This window comes from Asparagus officinalis, chromosome 7 (genome assembly GCF_001876935.1).
Source record: "Asparagus officinalis chromosome 7, Aspof.V1, whole genome shotgun sequence".
NCBI lineage: Eukaryota > Viridiplantae > Streptophyta > Magnoliopsida > Asparagales > Asparagaceae > Asparagus > Asparagus officinalis.
The window spans coordinates 883362-907929 of NC_033800.1; the positions used below are offsets into that span (position 1 = coordinate 883362).

General features: G+C 39.0%; 1 protein-coding gene across 1 annotated transcript in view; it reads right to left on the minus strand.

Moving 5' to 3' along the window:
- LOC109849735 (kinase suppressor of Ras 1-like) overlaps positions 1–23078 on the minus strand; it is a 28648-nt gene extending 5570 nt beyond the window's left edge. Inside the window, exons 1-3 of the mRNA XM_020419600.1 lie at positions 23003–23078; positions 22847–22906; positions 12684–12856 (exon numbers count right to left, since the gene is read on the minus strand). Of these exons, the coding sequence (XP_020275189.1) occupies positions 12684–12856; positions 22847–22906; positions 23003–23078 (309 nt within the window). The remainder of the gene's footprint in view (positions 1–12683; positions 12857–22846; positions 22907–23002) is intronic.

Genomic DNA, 24568 nt, shown 5'->3' on the forward strand with positions numbered 1-24568 from the left:
TATACATATACTCATAATATTTCTCCCCCTTTGACAACATCAAAAAAGGGACAAAGGTATAAAGAGAGCGAAAGCTCCTCCTATCAATAAGCATGGGTGAGTACAAAGCAAATATAGGGAATAGCTCCCCCTATCAAAAAGCCATATGAAATATAAGCAATAAAAGATCATGGCAAACATGTGAGCAAGCATAAATAATATGCCAAAAATCACTCACATTCAAGAGATAATGAGAACATATATAAATATATCAAGATGAACATATTGTCTCATATCATAAAAGCCAATATATAAAATAGATTTATGAAATCAAAATAAGAGAAACATGAGAATCATGTAAAAAGTTTTCAAATGAAAACAAATCAACCAATTGAAATCATAAATCAAAGTTTAAATCATAAAACCAAATCATCATTGATTTTCAAAAATCAAGAGAGGCAACTCTATCTAGCTCTTGAGTTAGTATTAACCCATATGAACATTTTAGCATCCGGTAAACATGATTTGGGAATAAACACCCAATAAATCCGGAGGGTTATATAAATACAAACCTCTCATCAAAATCAAAACTAGGAATTATGAAAACATAAGAATTTGACCAAAGAAAATTTGTTTTCATAAAAAGTTTCAAAGCATAATTTTCAAATAACCAAGAAAAAGGAAAAATAAGAATACTAAAATTCTTGGTTTAAAATTTAAATTTGTTTTGGTACCCAAGAACTCTTGGTACCAAAAGATTTAGGGACATGACCCCTATCATTAAAGCTCAAAGCCTTAGGGTTATGAACCCTCTTAGGCACATATGGTGCACTAACATGGTCAAAACAATATTCATTCAAATGACCCTTCCGATTGCAATTTGTGCAATGAAAGAGATCCATTTGTTTTTGTGGACCATTAGCTCGTGCACGGGAATCATTTGCAAATAAAGATTTTCTTTTAAAATTATTTTGCAAATGAGAAACATTCTTAAACAATGGTCTATTTGGAACATATTGCAATTTAGAAGCTTTTTGTATATCAAAACAAAATTTAGCAAGATGTCCAAACCTACCACAAACATCACATTTAAAAACATGTGGTCTATTGGAAGCATTTGTCAAATGAGATTTTCTTTTCAAATCAAAGCAATATTTGGCCAAATGACCAAAACGACCACAATAATCACACTTGAACACACTAGCATGCTTATGATGAACTTTGTGAGAATGAGCATGTGAATGTGTAAGTGTACAAGATGAAGAAGCTATATGAGATGCACAAGGAACATTAGAATTCTTATGTTTGTGTGCATCATAACAAAACTTAGCTAAATGACCTTGACGGCCGCAAATAGAACACTTATAAGTTTTGCTATACATGTGTGCATAATGAGTGGATGATTTTGACTTAGTCTTGGCACACATGTCCATAAGCCTCTTATGATTATTAATGCATATTTTCAAAGTTGAATCTAAAGATGAAATACTATTTTTCATAAGATTCAAATCTTCATTTTTAGGCACATATGCATTTTTAGAAGTAGAACATAAATAGTTATTTATAAAAGAAGCTGTATCATTCTTTATGTTCTCTACTTCTAACATGGCATCAATCTTAGCATGAGATAGGCTAGCAATAGATGAAATCAAATTTCCATTTTCCAAATTTAATAAGTCATTGCTTTCTTTAAGCATAGTATTTTCATTTTCAATGACATCAAATTTGGACACTAGCTTCTCATGATCGGATTTTAAAACATCATGCTTGCTTTTTAAATCATTAAAATCATTTTGCAATTTGTTATAGGTATGTAATAATTTTTCACTAGCACAAGCAAGTTCATCATTAGGTAAATCATTTATGGTTTCGAACTCGCAAACCTCACTAGGGCTATCGCCTAGTGGCCGTGTGCATGTTGCTCCGTATGAACTTGAAGTTAGATTCTCCAAAGCTTGTTGGATCGCCTCCAAGTCCCCTTGATGTGCTTCAATTAATTTCCATAAGGTGTAAGCACTATCAACATGAACAAACTTGTTAGACATAGATGAGTTAAAAGCATTTAACAAATATTCTAACAAAATGTTGTTCATAGTAAACATGCGATGATCATTTTTATTCCACTTGGATTTCTCCGAAGTGAGCACAATGTAAGCATCAACAATAATTTCCCATAAATCAAAGTTTTTAGATTGAACAAAAAGTTTAAATCTAACACACCATTGGGCATAGGGGAAATTGTCTAATCTAGGAGCAACACTAGAATCATAGCCTAAACAAGATGCATCATTCATATCCATAATTTGTAAAAATATGCAAGCAAGATACAAATGCAATCAAAACAAGATTAGCACAAAAATATAACTTGGATCTTTAACTCAAGGCGATTAGACCTTAAATCAAAGAGCACCAAGCTCTGATACCAATTGTTAGACCCTAGAGGGGGGGTGATTAGGGTCTTATGCTAATCTAATCCGATTAAATGCCAATTAAAATTAATTAACAAGTTATATTCTTGCAAGATAGGTGTACAAAGGGTTATGTGCAAGAATATGCAATATACACAAGGTGATATATCCTAGCAAAGAGGTATACTATATGATATATGCAAGGATATATAAACTAACACAAGGGTAAACAATATGAACTAGATAGTGGATCATATAAATGATGAGCTAATGACAATGGCAACAAGAATTATAAACACAAGTATAAATAAACGCCAAAGCACACTCAAACACAAGATATGATCACGGAGTTCGGACCTTCCGTCCTACGTCTCCGCTCCCCACTCCCGGGGAGAAATCCACTATCAACCGGGTTTTCTACGTTCACCCGAATAACGTTTACACCTCACAGTATCGGTTTTCAACGCTCACCGATCAACGTCACTCCTCACACTCGGTTTCTAGCTCACCGAAAACCTCACTACACACTCGGTTTCTAGCTCACCGAAAACCTTACAACACTCACAATGTAACAAATATAAATTTGTTCTCTACAATAGGTGAGAACTCAATTAAGCACAACTCAATGTTACAATCTCTCACCACCCAACTATACTATGTATGTAAATACTAAAAGCTCAATGTGGGTGTGTGTAACAATGAGTAAAATGAAATCTAACTCAAATAGCAAACTAGCAATAATTAATATATGATAACTCAATAATGAAATTGCTAGGGAAAAGAGTTAGAAAACTTCTCTATAAACACAAAGAGAGGATGAGAAGATTTTGAGGATGAAATCCTCAACTGGTGATGCAAACTCCTCTTTGTAACAGCAAACCCCAAAAACAAACTAAACAAACTCAAACCCTTGATCTCCTTAAGCTCTTGTAGAATTGAATCACAAAAACAAACTCTCAATTTGCTTAAAAGCTTTTTAAACACACTTAAACCAAACTAAAACCCTTGTTAAAAACTTTATTAAACTTGATTAAAAACTCTCTTAGTTGGTTTGAAAAGACATCAGCAATGGGGTATATATACCCTCTCAAAACTCAGCCAAAAAATCAGAGCAAAAGACAAAACAGCCCCAAGGCAACGGTCAAAAAACTAGCCGTTGGAAGCTGAAAACAACATCGTCGGTCGACCGGAAAATTCGTCGGTCGACCGAAAATTTTCATCGGTCGACCGGACCGGTCGACCGACAGGCTTTCTGTCGCCCAGTGAACTTCTGACCTCGGGTTCGGTCGACCGGTGCGGTCGACCGAAAACTGATATGACAGGTTCTGAAAACTGTTTTGCTGATTTTAAAATACTGTTTTAAAAATATCAAATAAATTCCAAAAAATGTAAAACTTTGGGGAATGATTGTAGACATGATAATACACATGCTACAAAAACTGGTTTCGAAAAAGGACTTCCCAAATGAAAAATGTCATCATTTTGCAAAATAGTCCAAAACATGAAAACCTGAAAATTGATATTTTGATATTTTGACTTAAACAACATTTTGAAACCTTATGAAATGATTGTATAGACTTGATAAAAGATATAACATGTTGTTATAAAGTCTATAAACTAGAAATACAATATTTTCATAAATTTGCATGCAATATATTCAAAACACTAAATATGATTTCATTAAATATAAGCTTGTTAAAGGTGAAATCATATATAGGCATATAAACATGAAACAAAATAGTATTTTCCAATTATTCATTTGTTTCATATATAAACTCGAAAATAATTAAACCAAAAACATATATGTATATATATAACTGTATATATACAAAACCAAAACCAAAGCGTGTATGTGTGTGTATGATTGAGCTTAAAGTACTAACACACATAATATAAAACCTAAAACTAAATTACCCAAGCTAGATCTTGATCTCCAATAAGCTCTTCTAGGTAATCTCTCGGATGAAGCTTTAACTTGGATCTTGAACTTTGAATAGCAAGGCTTCACCGACATTCCGCCAACCTCCTTTGGATATCATCGTTGAAGCGCAATTCCATCCATCCTCCAACAACGTTGTTTGTCTACAATATATAAGAATGTACAAACACTAGACAAACAACAGTAGTAATAAATTGTTTGTTAAACATCATCAAAACAAGAAGGCCAACACGGAGATCCTTCAAAAGTTCAGCACGTTGTTTGAGGTCGGCCAAATAGGCGTCGATCGAATCAACCAATTCATTATATCCTTCTTCTCTGATCCCCGATGTATAGCGATCAAGAGATCTTTTAAAGTTCTAAAAATGCGATCCTTTGAAGAGAATTCGATCGACCAGCATTCAAAAAGGAAATAAAGCCTTGAAGATTGGAACAAATGACAGCTTTGTCTGAGTCTTCGTCTGCTAATAACGCTTGAATGGAATCATACAATGTCGAAGAAGGAGCTGCGATGAGAACAAATAAAGTCAATACAAAACACATTTGCGCATACATAGCAACGAACAGAAGTATACCAAGTTTAACGGAAGATTCCACGACTTGGTTACCTTAGTTTGTCGATGCCGGGGCAGGCTCTACAACAACCGGAGCTTGTTCATGAATGATACTTGTTGGTATACATGCTACGTCAGACCATTGTTCAATTGAGACCTCTGATGGCTTTGGGTCCAGGTCAACAAGTCTCTTCAAAGATGATTCTACAAACAAGAGAGTCACAATGAGTATGTTGGAATATTGATCGGAAGTTTAAAACAAGCAATTGATAAAACTCACAAACTCTAGACGCAACAGCTGTCAACGTACCTGTTTTCGTCAAAAGTTGGTCTTGTTGTGGAATTCATTATATCTTCGGTCGATTACAATAAATTCAAAAGAAATAGTCTTTTTATAAGACTTCTCTTACACAACAAAAGGAAAATTATAACTTTTTAGAAATAAACGCAGGATCGTTGTTTGGATCACTGCTTGCGTGGGATCTTTGCCTGTGCCGGGGGTGCGTTAGCCCGTGGACCACCGATTCACAGATTCTGATTGAATCGTGAAGCTTTTGGAAATTCTTCCTTCGTTTATCGAAGTAAGAATCTTTAAGCGAATATCTTATCGATGTAAGATGTTCACTCTTTTAAAGATCAAGTCAGAGCTTAGATCTCTAGGAATCGCCAAAAGCTTCTTGAGGATGTTTGTGAAGAAGGAAGATTCTCTCACTTGCTCTAATTCACCAAAAGCTCCAGTCTCTCTGCCCCAATCTGCTCTCCCCTTCCTTTATTTCGTGTTTAGGGAGGTATTTATAGGGATAAGAATGCACAACAGTCGAAATGGAGGCGAAACAACTGACCAAGTAACTGTTCTTTGGCCGCTGCAGTCGACATTGCCGCGGCTATTGGCGCGGCAGTGTGGGCTGCCGCGGCCAAAGAGGCGGTTACCAGCACGTTTTATCGTGTTTGAAACCCTTCTCCCACGACCTTTAACCATCTTTTTCGTGGTTTAACTGTTTGTCCACGTCAACACACGTTCTATCTCTGATATGCCGCCATGTAGGCTTCAAATAATCATCGTATAACTACCTTGTAACCGCCACAGCACTCCCCTATAATAGCCGCGGCACCATAGGCTGGCGCGCCCTAGCCGCGGCACCATAGGCTGTCACGCCTTCAGCCACGCCGCCTTGTACTGCCTGTTGGTATGTACATTATTCTTCCATGTTGTCTCGCTTCCTTTGAATGATCCCCTTCTGATTAAGAGAATGGTGTTTATCGTCTTCTCTTTGCCTTGAGTGGTATTTGGATGTCTGTAAGCATTTTTTGACGTCTACAGATACCCTCTCCAAAGTATCTCAGACTCATCATTTTTTGGAAAGGAGTCTGGGACACTTTGGATATGATAAGTTTTCCTTGCAATTCCTTCAGTACCTTGTTGAGGAAGTTGCGTAACATGGTCTATAAATGGCTTCAATTCTTGACTTCTTCATCTTTTAGCCTATTCAGTGCTTTGTAGAATAGCTAAAATTCCTCCGGTGTTGCGTTTATCCTGTGGCCGTTGTCGAAGTCTTAAATTTGAACTGCCGTCGAAGAATGGAGAAATAGATTATACTCATATGCTCTATTGGAGTGTTCGGGAAATAGTTTAACCTCATATACCCGTTGGGAGGTTTGGGAAATAGTTTAACCTCATATACCCGTTGGAGTAAAGGGAGAAGCAGTTTATACTCTTATACTCTTTGGAGTTAGGGAAACAGTTTATACTCGTGTACCCGATGGAGTATCTTGGTCTCTTTTTTGTTGGTAGAGATGAACCCGAAATCGGAGAGGAAGAATTTTATATTCTATCTCCTGGTCTCTTGTTTGTTGGTAGAGATAAACCCAAAAATTAGAGAGGAAGAATTTTATATTCTATCTTCTGGTCTCTTGTTTGTTGGTAGAGATGAACCCGAAAATGGAGAGGAAGAATTTTATATATCTCCACTTAGAGAATCTAGATTTGTTTGAATAATCCTAACTGTCATAAGGTTTGATTATTCAATTCAAAAGTGGACCTTTCGCTCACGAAATGAGTCGAAAGGAGATTTTGGTTGTGGTCCTAACTGTAGTAAGGTTTGACCAAGTGGGAGTTTTGAGACGATCTGAACTGTAGGAAGGTTTGACCGCTCGATTTGTGAACCTCTCGTTCATGGAAGGAATCGAGAGGGGATTTTGGTTTTGGTCCTAACTGTTTAAAGGTTTGACCATGTGGGGACTTGAGACGATCCTAACTGTTTAAAGGTTTGATCGTTCAATTTGTGGACCTCTCGTTCATGGAAGGAATCGAGAGGGGATTATGGCTTTGGTCCTAACTGTTTAAAGGTTTGGCCAGATGGAAGTTTTGAGACGACCCTAACTGTAGGAAGGTTTGATCGTTCAATTTGTGGACCTCTCGTTCATAGGAGGAATCGAGAGAGGATTTTGGTTTTGGTCCTAACTGTTTAAAGGTTTGACCAGATGGAAGTTTTGAGATGACCCTAACTGTAGGAAGGTTTGATCGTTTAATTTGTGGACCTCTCGTTCATGGGAGGAATCGAGAGGGGATTTTGGTTTTGGTCCTAATTGTTTAAAGGTTTGACCAGATGGAAGTTTTGAGACGACCCTAACTGTAGGAAGGTTTGATCGTTCAATTTGGGGACCTCTCGTTCAGTGAAGGAATCGAGAGGGGATTTTGGTTTTGGTCCTAACTGTAGGAAGGTTTGACCGGACCTCTCGTTCATTGAAGGAATTGAGAGGGGATTTTGGCTTTGGTCCTAACTGTTTAAAGGTTTGACCACGATGGGAATTTGAGACGATCCTAACTGTTTAAAGGTTTGATCGTTCAATTTGTGGACCTCTCGTTCATGGAAGGAATCGAGAGGGGATTTTCTCTTTGGTCCTAACTGTTTAAAGGTTTGACCAAATGGGGACTTGAGACGATCCTAACTGTTTAAAGGTTTGATCGTTCAATTTGTGGACCTCTCGTTCAGTGAAGGAATCGAGAGGGGATTTTGGTTTTGGTCCTAACTGTTTAAAGGTTTGACCAAATATGAGTTTTGTGAGGGAAGATTGATCTAAAGAAATGATCGAATCTCATCTCAGCAAAAGAGTATTCGGAAATCACCATGGGGATATAGTGTTTATCACTCTGTTTGTAATGATCGGGTTATCCCTAAGAAAATTACATATAGCATTCTTCCGAGAACTTCCCGTTACATGAACCATCCACCCCCAGCTTCTTTAGCGAAACTGGGTCTAACATCATACTGAGTTACATGACCGGGTTATCCTTAAGAATATTACATGTAAAAATTCTCTAGGAACTTTCCGTCAAGAGTGGGAAACAGTTTAGACTCATATACCTATTGGAGTATCGAGGAGCAGTTTATACTCGTATACACTTTGGAGTGTTGAGAAGCAGTTTATACTCGTATACTCTTCGGAGTGTTGAGAAGCAGTTTATACTCGTATACTCTTCGGAGTGTTGAGAAGCAGTTTATACTCGTATACTCTTCGAAGTGTTGAGAAGCAGTTTATACTCGTATACTCTTCGGAGTGAGGGGAAACGGTTTATACTCGTGCACCCAGTGGAGTTAGAGTTGTCTTTACTTGGCTTGTTTCGCCGTTATGACGCCGGAGTCAATTAAGGCTTGGATTTTGTTTTTGAGTCCAAAGCAAATCTCGGTGGGATGAAGAACCCTTCTGTGGTACGCACAGTAGTTTGGATCCGTAATTCTCTTAGCTCCCTCCTGATCTTTAATAGGTGGTAGCTCAATTTTATCATTGGCTAGGAGGTATTTCAATATGGCTGGAGCTTCATCATTTTTGAAAGAATACTCCTTTTGAAACTTCGGATCGAGAGTTGCATTCCCAGCGATTGCAGATGTCGTCGGTCGGCTTCTCTCAGCTTTCTTTCTTTTAAGAAAGTGTTCAGCTTGTTCGCCACGTAGTTTTAACTCTTTCCAAGTTTTGGATGGTACGACCCCCAGAGCTTCCAAGACATCGATGGAGAGATTATTATGGCATGTTTGCAGGATGAACTCCTCTGTAACAGGATCTCTGCAATTCATTGCTTTGTTACGGAAGCTCTTGACAAAATTATCAACTGACTCTCCGTCTTTTTGCTTCTCATCTAGAAGGGTTCCGATCGACACTTAGGTGTCATCATCGAAGAAATTGTTGAGGAATAAACTTTCCATGTCATCCCAACAATTAATGCTTCCTGGCTTGAGACGTCGGTACCAATCGAAGGCGGGCCCACGAAGGGTGCCAACGAATGACCGGACCATTAAAACCTCGTTTCCAGAAATTATGCCCAAATGAGACTTGAAATAAATCAAGTGCTGAGTAGGCGAGCTTTTCCCGTCAAACGGTGTGAAGTTAATCAGATTGAATTTTGCCAGGTACGGTATTGAATCACATTCTCTTGGATAGGGACATGGAATACCCGTCTTTTTCACATCTTGAGCCGTCATCAAAGCATTGACTTTGTTTTCAAGCTCTTTCATTCTCTCGTCATCGTCTATGTCTTCATTCGAAGGACGTTGAGGAGAATGAGTTAGGCCACCCCCTGTAAGAGGTGCCATTGAACCACCCCCAATATCGTTATTGGGAGGGTGCGTTAAACCACCCCCAGCGTTATTGCTATTGGGAGGTGTATCAGCCATAATGACTTCATACACTTCTGGATCACTATCATCTACAACATTCTGAGTGTGGCGACTAGATTCAGCTCGCTGACTGGACTCAGGAGGTTAAGACCGTTGAGTTAGTAATTCCCTCATTTGTTGGATAGCTAACTCCATCTCTGTCCTCATTTCAGCTCTAATTTCTTCACGTTGTTTGGCTAGAGCTTCCTGAAGTATTTGAGTGAACTGATCAGCAGTGATTGTGAATACTTCTCTGATTTGTCCTGTGCTAGACATTGTATCATCAGAAGCGATTGCAGAATAAGTGTCCGAGAATTCATCCTCCGATGACATTCCTTCTTGCACTCTCTTGTAATCCCTGCGTCTGATGGCTCCTAATTGGAGTCGAGACATCCTTTGAGCAATTCTTGGATTGACTTTTCCTCTCGGGGAAAAGTCAGGATTTGAGTCACTTGAATGCCGCTTAGACTTTCTTTTATCAACCATGTTGATGGTGACTTCAGGGAATTCATCCTCTTGAACAGCAAGCTTCTCTTGCGAAAATGTCTCGGCTTAGGCTTCGACATTTTGGTGAAAAGCCTCTGGAACACTGAGACTCTTTGCAGGATGGCTTCTCGTTTGGAGTAGTCACATTTTGACAGTACTGCTCTAATGAGTCGCATACAGAAACAAGGAGAGCTTATTTCTCGGATATTCCTCTTTCGAGTTTTGTTCACTCCCCCAACTTGATAGTACAACTCATCGGTATAATTACCGGAGAATCCTATCGTCTGTTGGTATGAGCCCCCAGGTATAACAATGTCTTTTGACGAACATGTCTTCTTCTGAGGATGTAAAGCCTTGTTGGCGTTCTCAGGACAACTTGTTGTCGCATTTGAGCGATCCAAGATCACATCAGGAGTCGCATGTTTAGAACCACCCCCTTACGAGTGCAGAGTCTTAAAGGGCTCCTGAGTTTCATTATGAACTCCCAAACGGGTAGAAATTAGGGTTTTCCCATCTTGGAGTTGTTTTGACTTGATAGGAGGATACTTACGACCCCCAGTGTAAGAATCTATTTGGGGTTCATTCACCGGACCCAAGCATTCTTTGACCGAAGCTTTGCCTCTATCTTCAGGTAAAAGATCGAGGCCATCCGCCATTATAATTTTGGATTTCGACAGGTCAGGACTGACCCAAGGTTTCACTGGTGACACAGCGGGTGTCGACACAGTAGACGGACCCGGAACGGTCGTTGATGGAGTCGAAGGAGTGCTCTTGTGAAACTTCTTTTGGCCGTGGCAGTGATTGGTGTCGCGATCGAACAGTGTGCCACGGCAACAAAGACTGGCGCAGTTGAAGGAGATGCCACGGCAGTGAAGACTGCCGCGATCAAAGGTTGTGTTCTGCAGACCCAATTTTCGTACGAGTTTGGATTTGGGGATCCATACTTTGTGATTCTTTGGTGCTTCCTTAGACACTGTTTTCTTCTTTCCTTCTCGTTTTTGTTGTAAAAGAGCATGAGCACGAGCGGTGTTTGCCATACGCTTTTGTATGCGTTCTTTGAGGGTCGAACGGACCCTTTTGACAAGAGTCCATTCCTCCGACGTAAGTTTGGCAGAGATATGAGTGATTGGTTGTTGAGACAACTGAACCACTCGATGCCTCCTCGACTCTAGGTCCGCGTGATAACGAACCCCGTCGGTTTGTTCCAAGGCCTTAGCTAATTGACGAGCGCGGCGTTGGCGTCGCCTCTGACGAGCCCTCTTCGTCAGAGTTGGCGAACTTCGATCGAACGACTCCTTAATTAGGATAGAATCATTATGAGCAGAGCTTTCGGATTTGGGGGTCGCCGGGATAATGTTGCGAGACAAGGCCTCAACAACGATTGGGCAAGAGTCTTCACTTTTAGCCTTCTTTGGCGTATAAGCTTTCTTCAATGATGAGATCCTCTTGTACTTGTGAGATAATGAAGATCTTGAAGAGGATGATGAGAGATATTCCTCAAACTTGGTTTGGTCAAACTCGTATTCGACCGTGGATTCAACTGGAATCTTGATCGGCTGCGACACGACGGTCTCGGCAGCGAGACCGTTGGCTCCCACTGTGGTCGACAGTTTGTTTGCGTCAAAAGTTGGTCTCGTTGTGGAATTCATTATATCTTATTACAACAAATTCAAAAGAGATAGTCTTTTTATAAGACTTCTTTTACACAACAAAATGAAAATTACAACTTTTTAGAAACAAACGCAGGATCGTTGTTTGGATCGCTGCTTGCGTGGGATCTTTGCCTGTGCCGGGGGTGCTTTAGCCCGTGGACCACCGATTCACAGATTCTGATTGAATCGTGAAGGTTTTGGGAATTCTTCCTTCGTTATCGAAGTAAGAATCTTTAAGCGAATATCTTATCGATGTAAGATGTTCACTCTTCCAAAGATCAAGTCAGAGCTTAGATCTCTAGGAATCGCCAAAAGCTTCTTGAGGATGTTTGTGAAGAAGGAAGACTCTCTCTCTTGCTCTAATTCACCAAAATCTCCAGTCTCTCTGCCCCAATCTGCTCTCCCCCTCCTTTATTTCGTGTTTAGGGAGGTATTTATAGGGGTAAGAATGCACACGGTCGAAATGGAGGCGAAACAACTGACCAAGTAACTGTTCTTTGGCCGCTGCAGTCGACACTGCCGTGGCTATTGGCGCGGCTGCCACGGCCAAAGAGGCGGTTACCAGCACGTTTTATCGTGTTTGAAACCGTTTTCCCACGACCTTTAACTACCTTTTTCATGGTTTAACTACTTGTCCACGTCAACACATGTTCTATCTCTGATATGCCGCCACGTGGGCTTCAAATAATCATCGTATAACTACCTTGTAACTGCCGCAACACTCCCCTATAATAGCCGCGGTACCATTAGCCGCGGCACCATGGACTGTCGCGCCTTAGCCGCGGCACCATGTCCTGCCGCACCTCAGCCGCGCCGCCGTGTACTGCCTGTTGGTGTGTACATTGTTCTTCCATGTTGTCTCGCTTCCTTTGAATGATCTCCTTCTGATTAAGAGAATGGCGTTTATCATCTTCTCTTTGCCTTGAGTGGTATTTAGATGTCTGTAAGCATTTTTTGACGTCTACAGTACCAACTTCTTCGGTTGGTCTCGCTTTTGTTATTACGGGACTAACTTGGGGAGTGGAAGTAGCTTCTATCATTATCGGGTCCCAAGGAGTGAGAGGTTGAGATTCAGGAATTGATGATTGAAGGTCGACTTTGGTTCCTGCCCACGACAAGAAGTCACGACCCTCGGGTTGATCAGATGTTCCAACAATTATAACAGTATCGGTTTCAGCAGCTGGTTCTATAATTCGAACATTTATATGATTATTCAAAGTTAAACGATAAAGAAATAATGAAGATTATAGGATAAAAGCCTTTACCTTCAGAGGAACCCGCTTCAGCTGAACCAACTCCAACAGTTGGTCCTGTAGCTACACCAGGAGTTTTCCCCGATAATAAATCGGAGATATACTGATGGTCGTGTTGGACCCTAGAGGGGGGGTGATTAGGGTCACAAAGCTGTAATAGTGCAATAAAATTAAGACAAACAAAACACAATATCCAAATGCAATCAAAATAGAGGAGATAGAGTTAGGAATCGTTATCCTGTGACGCGCGATGTGTTAACGAAGTTCGGTCCGCTGACCTACGTCCCCGCTCCCCACTCTCGAGGAGAAATCCACTACACAACCCGGTTTGGAAGCCGGAACTTCTTCTACACAGCGATCCCCTCACGATCTCACACTACACAGTTGATCTCACTAGATCACACTCCCACACAATTGATCTACACAAGATCAAGCTCTCAAAATAGTAGAAATGGTGTAAGAATCCTCTCTTTACAATGTCTCTATGGCAAAGAGAAGATAACACTAAAGCTGGGATGCGAAACACAAAAACTCAGAAGAAACTGGTTTGAAAATGAAGCTCTGTAAAAACGTTCTCTGAAAGATTTTAAAAGATCTGGGACACAGAGGAAGAAGAAGAAGATAGGTTTAAATAGAAAACACAGCTGTTTGAAACCCATACCCAATTTCCCAAAATCTGGAAACAGAAAAGCGCTGAGATTGTGTGAAATCGGCGCTGAAAAACTGTACCATATTACCGTTTAAAAGAATCGGCGGTCGACCGTGACTTTTTCGCGGTCGACCGCGAGGCAGTTCAGAAACTTACCAAAAGTCCAGAGACTTTCGCGGTCGACCGTAGCGGTCGACCGTGGGAAATTTTTAGCTCACGGTCGACCGTGAAAGTTTCTGTTGCCCACTGACGAGTGAGCTCAGGCACGGTCGATCGTGGCGGTCGACCGCAATCTAATACACTCAAAACCTGATTTTTGACTCAATTAAAATATTTGTAAAATATTCATTTGACCTCTGAAAATTGTAAAACTTTGTAAAATATTTTTAATACTAAAAACAATTTGTTTGGAAAATGAATTTTGCAAATAGGTCCTCATACTTATGAAAAATAGTATTTTGTGAAATACGTTCAAAACTATAAGTTATAGGTCCTCATACTTATGAAAAATAGTATTTTGTGAAATACGTTCAAAACTATAAGTATGAAAACGTGTGTGTTGATATCCCAATAGCTTCAGATGAAATCTAAACTATTTGCCTACATTCTAGCACTAGAGAGAAAATAAAAACTAGCTAATATCCTCACGAAAATACAATTCTTGAGTCTTGATATAGATTGAGTTGGATGAAGCTTCTAATTGAATTTGGTGTTCTTGAAATAACGTTGCTTCATCACTATGCCTCCTCCTCCTTTGGATATCATCGTTGTAGCACATATTCCATCCAATCCTCCATTTGTGGCACTAGCATGCTTGATATATGAATTCACTACATTTACACTCAATAAGCCATTAGTATCGATAATGGTGGCTGTAAAACATCATCAAAACATAAGGACTAATAATCTCTCCCTTTTTGATGATGACAACCAACCATTATATAAGAACAAAAATAAATATAGCTTATAGATAGGTGCTCCCCTTATCTATGAGCTCCCCCTATGTATGTGCAACAAATGAGGAGATTTCTCCCCTCCTTTGTCACCATCAAAAATGGGGAAAGAGAAATGCATGCAAAATAGACTAAACAAGCAAGCAAATAGAACTTAGAGAAATGCATGCAAAATAGACTAAACAAGCAAGCAAATAGAACTTTCACATATTGCATAAGCCCAAGTCATTTCTTATGCGAAATTGCATAAGCCCAAGTCATTTCTTATGCGACAAAAATCATCCTCACCAAGAGGCTTAGTAAATATATCCGCTAATTGAGACGTTGTGTCAACAAACACTAGGGATACATCTTGTCTCTCTACATGATCGCGTAAGAAATGATGGTGCACATCAATATGCTTGGTTCTAGAGTGCAAAACCGAATTTTTGGAAATATTTATAGCACTCGTGTTATCACAAAAGATTTTTATATTTTGAAAATTCAAATCATAGTCAACCAAGCTTTGTTTCATCCACAAAACTTGGGCACAACATAAGCCGGTGGCAATGTATTCCGCTTCTGTAGTGGACAATACAACACAATTTTGTTTCTTGGAAGCCCAAGAAACAAGTGAATTTCCTAAGAATTGGCATGTTCCACTCGTACTCTTGCGATCTACCTTACATCCGGCAAAGTCGGCATCACAAAAACCATATAAATCAAAAGAGGTGCTCTTTGGATAAAATAAACCAAGATTAAAAGTTCCATTAACATACTTAATGATCATTTTAACCGCAATTAAATGAGTTGCTTTAGGAGAAGCTTGAAAACGTGCACATGCACACACACTAAATATGATATCGGGTCTACTAGCAGTGAGATAAAGAAGACTACCTATCATACCTCAGTATAGTTTTTGGTCCACGTCCTCATTATTTTCATCCGCATCAAGCTTTATACTTGTACTCATGGGAGTAGGCGCATGCTTAGAATTCTCCAAATTGAATTTCTTCACCAATTCCTTAGCATACTTGCTTTGAAAAATGAATATCCCATCCTTAGTTTACTTGACTTGGAGCCCGAGAAAGAAAGTAAGCTCTCCCATCATACTCATCTCAAAGTGATCCTGCATAACTTTAGAAAATTCCTTGCACAAGGATTCATTAGTAGCACCAAAAATTTCTATAAAACCATTTAAGAAAGCACTTTTGACATCCATTTGAAATAGTTTGAAATTTTTAAAGCTAGCAAATGCCAAAAACATCCTTATAGATTCCAACCTTACAACCGGTGCAAAGGTTTCGTCATAGTCTATGCCCTCCTCTTGATTGTATCCTTGGGCAACCAAACGAGCTTTATTTCTAGTTACAATGCCATGTTCATCAAGTTTGTTTCTAAAAACCTATTTTGTACCAATAACACTAGCATAGTTAGGTCTAGGAACTAGTTTCCAAACATTATTTCTTTGAAAATTATTTAATTCTTCATGCATGGCAAAAACCCAAAATTCATCATTTAAAGCATCATTAACCTTCTTAGGCTCTAGTTGAGATAAGAAAGCAATATTACTACACTCACTCAAGGCTTTTGAGCGAGTAACAACTCCTTGTGAAGGGCTCCCAATTATTTGTTCCTTTGGATGGTTTGATGCGAATTTCCAAGCTTTAGGAAGTTCAACTTGTTCATGAGCATTGGAGCTATCCACATGCTTTTGTGCTTCTATAGAGGGTGTATAATTGAGTTGTAAAAAGTCCAATCCTCCCTCATCATCATCATCTTGCCAAGGTAAAACAACTTGAGAACTAATATTAGTCTCATCAAAAGTAACGTTTATAGATTCTTCAACAACGAGAGTTCATTTATTGAAGACCCTATAAGCCTTACTTCGAGGTGCATAACCTAAAAAAATACCAACATTAATTTTGGAATCAAATTTGTCATGATGATCTTTTGTATTTAAAATAAAATATTTGCAACCAAAGATACGAAAATAACCAATAAAAGGAGTTTTTCCATAAAATAGTTCATAAGGAATTTTCTTAAGCTTTGGTCTAATTAAAACACGGTTTAAAATATGGCAAGCCGTATTGAAGGTTTCCGCCCAAAAATATTTTGGCAAATCAAAGGAATTTAGCATAGTGCGTGCTATCTCTTGTATGGTGCGATTTTTCCGTTCAACAAAACCATTTTGTTGTGGTGTTCTAGGAACGGAAAACATGTGAGTTATACCATGATGAGCACAAAATTCATAGAAAAAATCATTTTGAAATTCACCTCCATGATCACTTCTTATTTTAACAACTTTCAAATCTTTTTCATTTTCAATTCCTTTGACATGATTAGAAAATTCTTCAAAACAATCATTTTTATTTGCAAGAAATATAATCCATGTAAACCAAGAAAAATCATCAATAATCACAAATACATAGTGTTTGCCTCCAAGAGAGATAACACGCATAGGACCAAATAAATCAAGATGAAGTAATTGCAAAGGTTTAGAAGTCGATACCTCATTAATGGATTTGAAAGAAGATTTTGTTTGTTTACATTTGGCACAATCTTCACATATGGTATCTTTGATGAAGTGCAAGTTAGGTAACCCTTTTACACGATTTCTCTTAGACAATTTTGACATCAATTCCATGTTTGCATGTCCAAGCCTCTTATGCCAAATCCAAGGGTTTTCATCAATTGCCGAAAGACACTTCACATCTTGATTCACTAATTCATTCATCTAAAAAATGTACACATTAGATTTGCGATTAGCAACAAAAACAATTTTTTTATTCATACTAATAATGCATTTGTCTGGTTTAAAGGAAATATTAAAACATTTATCACTCAATTGGCTAATGCTAAGAAGATTATGATTCAATCCATTAACCAAATAAACATATTCTATAACGGGTGAAAGTTTCTTACCAATAGAACCAATACCAATAATTTTACCTTTCTCACCACCACCGAAGGAGACGCTACCTCCTTCAATCCTTGATAGGATTGCAAATAACTCTTTGTTATCTGTCATATGATGAGAGCAACCACTATCAAGGTACCACATCTCTTTACGTCGTTACCGTGATATCCCCTACAAGAGAGGAAGGTGTAGTAACTTTAGGTACCCAAATCTTGGGTCCTTGGTGGTTAGTAAACTTGGTACCTTTGGGTACCCATTGTTGGCCTTCTTGTTTTGATGATGATTTACAAACAATTTACTACTAATGTTGTTTGTCTAGTGTTTGTGTTTTCCTATGTATTGTAGACAAACAACGTTCTTGGAGGATGGATGAAATAGAGCTTCAACGATCATATCCAAAGGAGGTTAGCGGAATGTCGGTGAAGCCTTGCTATTCAAAGTTTAAGATCCAAGTTCAAGCTTCATCCGTGAGATTACCAAGTCAAGCTTATTGAAGATCAAGATCATTGCTTGGGTAATTTAGTTTAGGAATTTATATTATGTGTGTTAGTAATTTAAGCTCAATCATATACACACATACACGTTTTGGTTTTTGCATATATAGTTATATATATACATATGTGTTTTGGTTTGATAGTTTTCAAGTTTTACTATGAAACAATTGAATATAATTAGAAAACATATTTTTGTTTCATACTCATATGCATATATATGATTTCATCAATATCAATTTTAGTTAGTTAAATAAAATCATGTTTTAGTGTATTATATGTGTATTTTGATAAAATACTATATTCATTATTTATAGACTTCATAACAATAGTTTACATCTTTCTTCAAGTCTATAAAATCATTTTGTAAAGTTTCAAAAGTTGGTTTAGCCAAAATGTCAAAATTCACATGTTTACATTTTCGTGTTTTGGACTATTTTGTAAAATAATGATATTTTTTATTTGGGAAGTCCTTTTTCGAAACCAGTCATTGTAGCATGTTTATTATCATGTCTACAATCATTCCCCAAAGTTTTACATTTTTTGGAATTTATTTGATATTTTTAAAACAGGTGTTTTCAAAATCAGATATACAGGCCTTCAAACCCTGTTTTGCTAATGTATCGAGTATTGACGCCCGGATCGGCTCGAAGTTCCGATTACGCGGTGCGACCGATCATGATTGATCTTTCATCACTGGTGACAGAGAGTCTGTCGGTTTGACGTGGTCCGGGGTCAGACTGGAGAGCCTCCATCGGTCGACGAAAAATGCAGCGTTTTACCCAGGAATCGACGCGCGACCGATATGTCCGGTAGGTCTGGGTCTTACGGTCGCTTTTTTGCTCTCCATCGGTCGTACCATGACAGAATTTCGGTCGAGGGCCGAAAAAATCACGGATCCGTTGCACTTCTCGCTCACCACTGGACTATTTCTGCTGAGCTAGTTTGGCGTGGGCTGGTTTTTTGGGTCTTGTTGACTTGGGATTGGTTTAGCTGAGCGTTCTCTGGAGGATATAGAATACTTCTCTTTGATCTCAGTTTTCACTAAGAATTAAGAAGTTTTTATAAGGCAAGGTTTTTAAAAAAAGGGTTAAGCTTGTTTTAAGATTGTTTAAGGGTTTGGTTTAAAGCAGTTTTAAGGTCTTTCCACAAAAGTGGAGGGAGTATTATCTTATTGTTTGGGCTTCAAATCTCCATCTCTCCATCTTGATCTAGAGAAGTTTTCCTAAACTCAACTCTAGCTTTTACTTATAATTATTTGTTAATTATCATTTCTATTAAAGCTAGTTTTATATTGAGTTTAGATTTGATTTTATATTACTCATTGTTACACACACCCACATTGAGCTTTTAGTATTTACATACATAGTATAGTTGGGTGGTGAGAGATTGTAACTTTGAGTTGTGCTTTCATTGCGTTCTCATCCATAGTTGAGAACAATCAATTATTGTATTGAGCCTTATTGTGAGATTCACTTTGTAATACACTTGTACACCGAGTGAGGAGTGTGTGGTGAGAGTCGGGGATCGTCCCAAGAGGAGTGGCGTCGGTTGACGAGCCTAGGGAGAGGTTGTAACCGAGCACTTGAGGGAGATACGGCTAGGTCCCACACTTAGTGGGTGTAGAGTGGGATTACAATAGTGTGTTGATTGTAAAGTTTTCGGTTAGCTAGAAAACCGAGTGTGAGGTGTAAACATTGTTCGGGTGAACGTAGAAAACCCGGTTGATAGTGGATTTCTCCCCGGGAGTGGGGAGCGGAGACGTAGGACGGAAGGTCCGAACTCCGTGATCATATTGCTTGTTTGAGTTTGTCTTTGGCGTATTTGTTTGCATTTATCTTATATCGCCAATTGTGCATTACTCATTTATTTCATCCACTATCTTGTTTAGATTATTTACCCTTGTGTTAGTTGTATATAACTCATAGTATATCTTATTACTAGGATATATCCCTTGTTTACATTGCTTATCCTAGCTCATATATCTTATGGTATTTCATACTTGCTAGGATAACTTGTTAATTAATTTTAATTAGCATATAATTGGATTAGATTAGCATAAGACCCTAATCACCCCCCTTTAGGGTCTAACGGCCATGTCAATCCATAAAATTCATAGTTATTTTTTATTCTATAATGAGTAGAAATATGACCATGTTTCATGCAATACGTGCACATAAAATTTCTTTTGTATGTATGAGCATGAGAACCATGAAACTTATTTCTATCATGGTGATGATGATTAGCATAAGCATGAGTGAGTCTAATCCTACCACTCTCAATTTCTAGTCTTTCAATTTTGGATCTTAATTGCTTATTCTCAAAATCGAGATCTCCTAGCAATTCATCTTTTAGAGCAAGAGAGGTTTCTAGTTGTTCTAGTTTCACATCACAAGAAGCATGCAACTTTTTAAAAGAAGAAAATTCCTTTGATATTCTTTTAAATTCAATGTTCAATTCTTCTAAAGCCATAGCTAGATCACATTGTATGTAAAAGGATTCGCTCTTGGTGTCGGATATTACCTCATGTTTAAGGGCCATGAAGCAAACGTTGGGATCATGAAGAGCAAGTTTAGCTCCTTCTTCATTACTATCCGAATCACTTGGTTCGGATTCCTCCCATCCGGCATACATAGCCTTCTTCTTCTTGTATTTCATGTACTTCTCCTTGAGCCTTGGGCAATCCTTAGCGATATAGCCCGATTCATTGCGTTCAAAACATTTTCCTACACGTGAAGAAAATTTGTTGTTAGATCGTGGGTTAAATTTCTTATTTATTTTTATGAGTCTAGAAATTCTTCTAGAGAGATGAGCCACTTCTCTAGAAAAATCAACTTCACTATCCGATGACGAAGAAGAGTTGTTACTAGCTCCTTTGAGAGCTATGGTCTTTAATTTTGGTGATGGCTCCTCAACTTCCCGTGAGGGCACTTCGTCCTTCTCCTTTTCCTTGAGCTTTTTCTCATAAACCTTGAGCTTGCCGATGAGGCCATCAAGAGGTAGAGTGGTAAGGTCATGAGCTTCTTCTATCGCCGTCACATTGGGTTCCCACATCGGAGTCAATGAACGGAGAATCTTGTAGTTCGTCTCTTGAATAGCCAATTTCTTGTCAAGACCATGCAATTCATTGATAATGTTAGTGAAGCGAGAAAACATAGCATCAATTGATTCATTTGGAAGCATTTGAAATAACTCATATTCATGCATGAGCCCACTAATTTTGGATTCCTTAACTTGGGGGGTTCCTTCATGTGTAATACATAATTTCACCCATATTTCGTATGCGGTTGCACACGTGGAAACCCTATTATACTCATTAGGAGAAAGACCGCAAATTAAGGCATTCATAGCCTTTGCATTGAGATTGGCTTGGTGCCTTTCTCCATCGGTCATAGTCCTAACTTTGGGCTTTTCTACATATTTTTTGTCTATGAGTTCTAGGATGTCAAGATCAATACAACGAAGGTAAATTCTCATCGTAGCCTTCCTATAAGCAAAATTACTACCGGTGAAAAGTGGTGGTCTAGTGGTGGATTGTCCCTCTAGCATATGCACATTCATTGAAGCCTCCATAAGATCTTTTCTCTAAGGTGATTAAACCAAAAACTAATATAGAGACCAAGCTCTGATACCAATTGTTGGACCCTAGGAGGGGGGGGGTGATTAGGGTCATAAGGCTATAATAGTGCAATAAAATTAAGACAAACAAAACACAATATCCAAATGCAATCAAAATAGAGGAGATAGGGTTAGGAATCAAATGGTGTAAGAACCCTCTCTTTACAATGTCCCTATGGCAAAGAGAAGATTACACTGAAGCTGGGATGTGAAACACAAAAACTCAGAAGAAACTGGTTTGAAAATGAAGCTCTGTAAAAACGTTCTCTGAAAGATTTTTAAAGATCTGGGACTCAGAGGAAGAAGAAGAAGATAGGTTTAAATAGAAAACACAGCTGTTTGAAACCCATACCCAATCCCCCAAAATCTGGGAACAGAACACGCTGAGATCGTGTGAAATCGGCGCTGAAAAACTGTACCATATTACCGTTTAAAACAATCGGCGGTCGACCGTGACTTTTTCGCGGTCGACCGCGAGGCAGTTCAGAAACTTACCAAAAGTCCAGAGACTTTCGCGGTCGACCGTGGCGGTTGACCGTGGGAAATTTTTAGCTCACGGTCGACCGTGGCGGTCGACCGTGAAAGTTTCTGTTGCTCACTGACGAGTGAGCTCAGGCGCGATCGACCGTGGCGGTCGACCGCAATCTGATACACTCAAAAACCTGACTTTGTAAAATGTTTTTAATACTAAAAACAATTTGTTTGGAAAAGGAATTTTGTAAATAGGTCCTCATACTTGTGAAAAATAGTATTTTGTGAAATATGTTCAAAACTATAAGTATGAAAACGTGTGTCTTGATATCCTAATAGCTTCAGATAAAATCTAAACTATTTGCCTACATTCTAGCACTAGAGAGAAAATAAAAACTAGCTAATATCCTCACGAGAATACAATTCTTGAGTCTTGATATAGCTTGAGTTGGATGAAGCTTCTAATTGAATTTGGAGTTCTTGAAATAACGTTGCTTCATCACTATGCCTCCTCCTCCTTTGGATATCATCGTTGTAGCGCATATTCCATCCAATCCTCTATTTGTGGCACTAACATGCTTGATATATGAATTCACTACATTTGCACTCAATAAGCCATTAGTACCGATAATGGTGGTTGTAAAACATCATCAAAAGATAAGGGCTAACAGGTCGTCCTCTGAGAGATCAAGATTGAGATTGTGCTCGTTAAAATCCTCGACCTCAGCAGCATGAGTGGTTTCTCCTCCAGCTGGTTCATTCATTGTGGTATCTACAGAATATGCTGGATCATAAATAATATATATTTATAAGAACTTGTACAAAATGGAGATTAGTCTTACCTTCATTGATCGGGATAGATTTGAGGGCTTCGTTACTTGTTCCCGCTTCTTTTAGTTTAACTAAAAGGAGATAAAGTGTACAGGTCATTAGAAGAGGCACGCGTTCCGACTCATTCATCTTTCGGAATTGTCCTCCAGATAAAGAGATACCCATACCTTTGTTTGAAGCCGATGGATCAACGGCGAAAGTTGTTTGAACATCACCAGCTTCGTTGTTAAGCGTATCATACATTTGTTGGACGAAGCTGGGTTCCTTAATTTCCATACCACCGGGAGGAGCAATGTCAACCTAAAATTCTCCTTCTTCTTGACTCCCTACAGAAATTGAGTACAAGATAAGTTTGAGTATTAAGAAATATGAGAACAATAAAATGAAAATAAGGATGTTACCTTGTTCGTCTGAAGGAACACTATGGGCAGATGTTTCCTCTAAAGCAGGAAGAAAAATATGTGGTCGTGATGCAACCTTCTTCCTTCTTTTCAGTGGACGCGCTTCACCTGGAGCCCCAGATCTTTCGTGACGATACTTGGTGCGTAACTCAGTTCTGGGAGGAACTTGAGTTGAGGATTGTGATCTTTGCCTGTGAGCAAGAGGCATTGCATCTTCTTCTTCCTCTTCCTCTTCCTCTCCACTAAGGACCTCTACCGTCATCCGATTGGGATGTGTCATGACGACTCTCTCCCTCTTTCTTTTTGGAGCATCTTAGGGTCGAGTTGGATCAACATGGTGAGACCTACGAGCAACAGAAGGGTTTACATATCCTCTTTCGAAGAAAGAATCGGGGAGACCAGTCGTTTCTTCTTCAGTTTTCTTGCCAACCTCTTCTTTTGTTCCTTCAGAACTTGATCCAGTCTCATCCTCCTCCTCAGAAGTCTCGGTCTCATCAGTCTCAAACTCTTCTTCGTTATCAGCTGGACGGGCAGGTTCTTTCCCCTTTCTAGACGACTCGGCGGCTTCTTTCCCTCGATTTGAAAGCATAGTGTCATGGACTACCTCTGTGGCATGCCAAGAGGCTATTTCCTCCTCTAATTTAGATATCCTCCTTTTTTGAGTGATGGCATTGGCAGCTATCAGGCACTTGTAGTAGAGAAAGGTCATATGCAGAGGAGGCATCTCTAAAGGGAGATCAAACTCAGCATTCGTGCAACTGATGATGCTCCAAAACCAGGCTCTTGCCCCATCTATAAGTCCACCTTAAACTCTAAGTTGACGATTCGGGTTGCTGACATACAGTTGATCATAGCCGAATTAACGAGCAAACCGGCATGGAAAGTAAGGCTCGATATGATAGACATCCTTCACCCTGAATACCAGATAACCAGGTCGGATGTTCATCAGCCATCTGAAGTAGTCGACGTCCAAAGACGTGCGGTTCTGTCTTGGTTCTTCAGTATCCAATAAGGCCGTGTTGTAAGTCCCGGAGAATTGAGGGAAACAAGGAAAGAACTCCCAACATTTATAGACTTTAAATTGCCTAAATATATCTAGCCACCGATGTTTGACCCACTTACAACCTTCAAGAGTCTGCAGTAGCGGAAGACTTTGATCCATCGTCTCAGGAGCCTGCATCAAATCTGGATGGTGAAGTATCAACCAGGTCATCAAATAAGTATACGGTAATTCCAGCTTCGGTACCGATATTCCAGCGGAGGCCTTCTTCCCCTCTTGAGTAAACACGAAGGCCAATTGTTGTAATCCACTGTGAATATCAGATACCATTG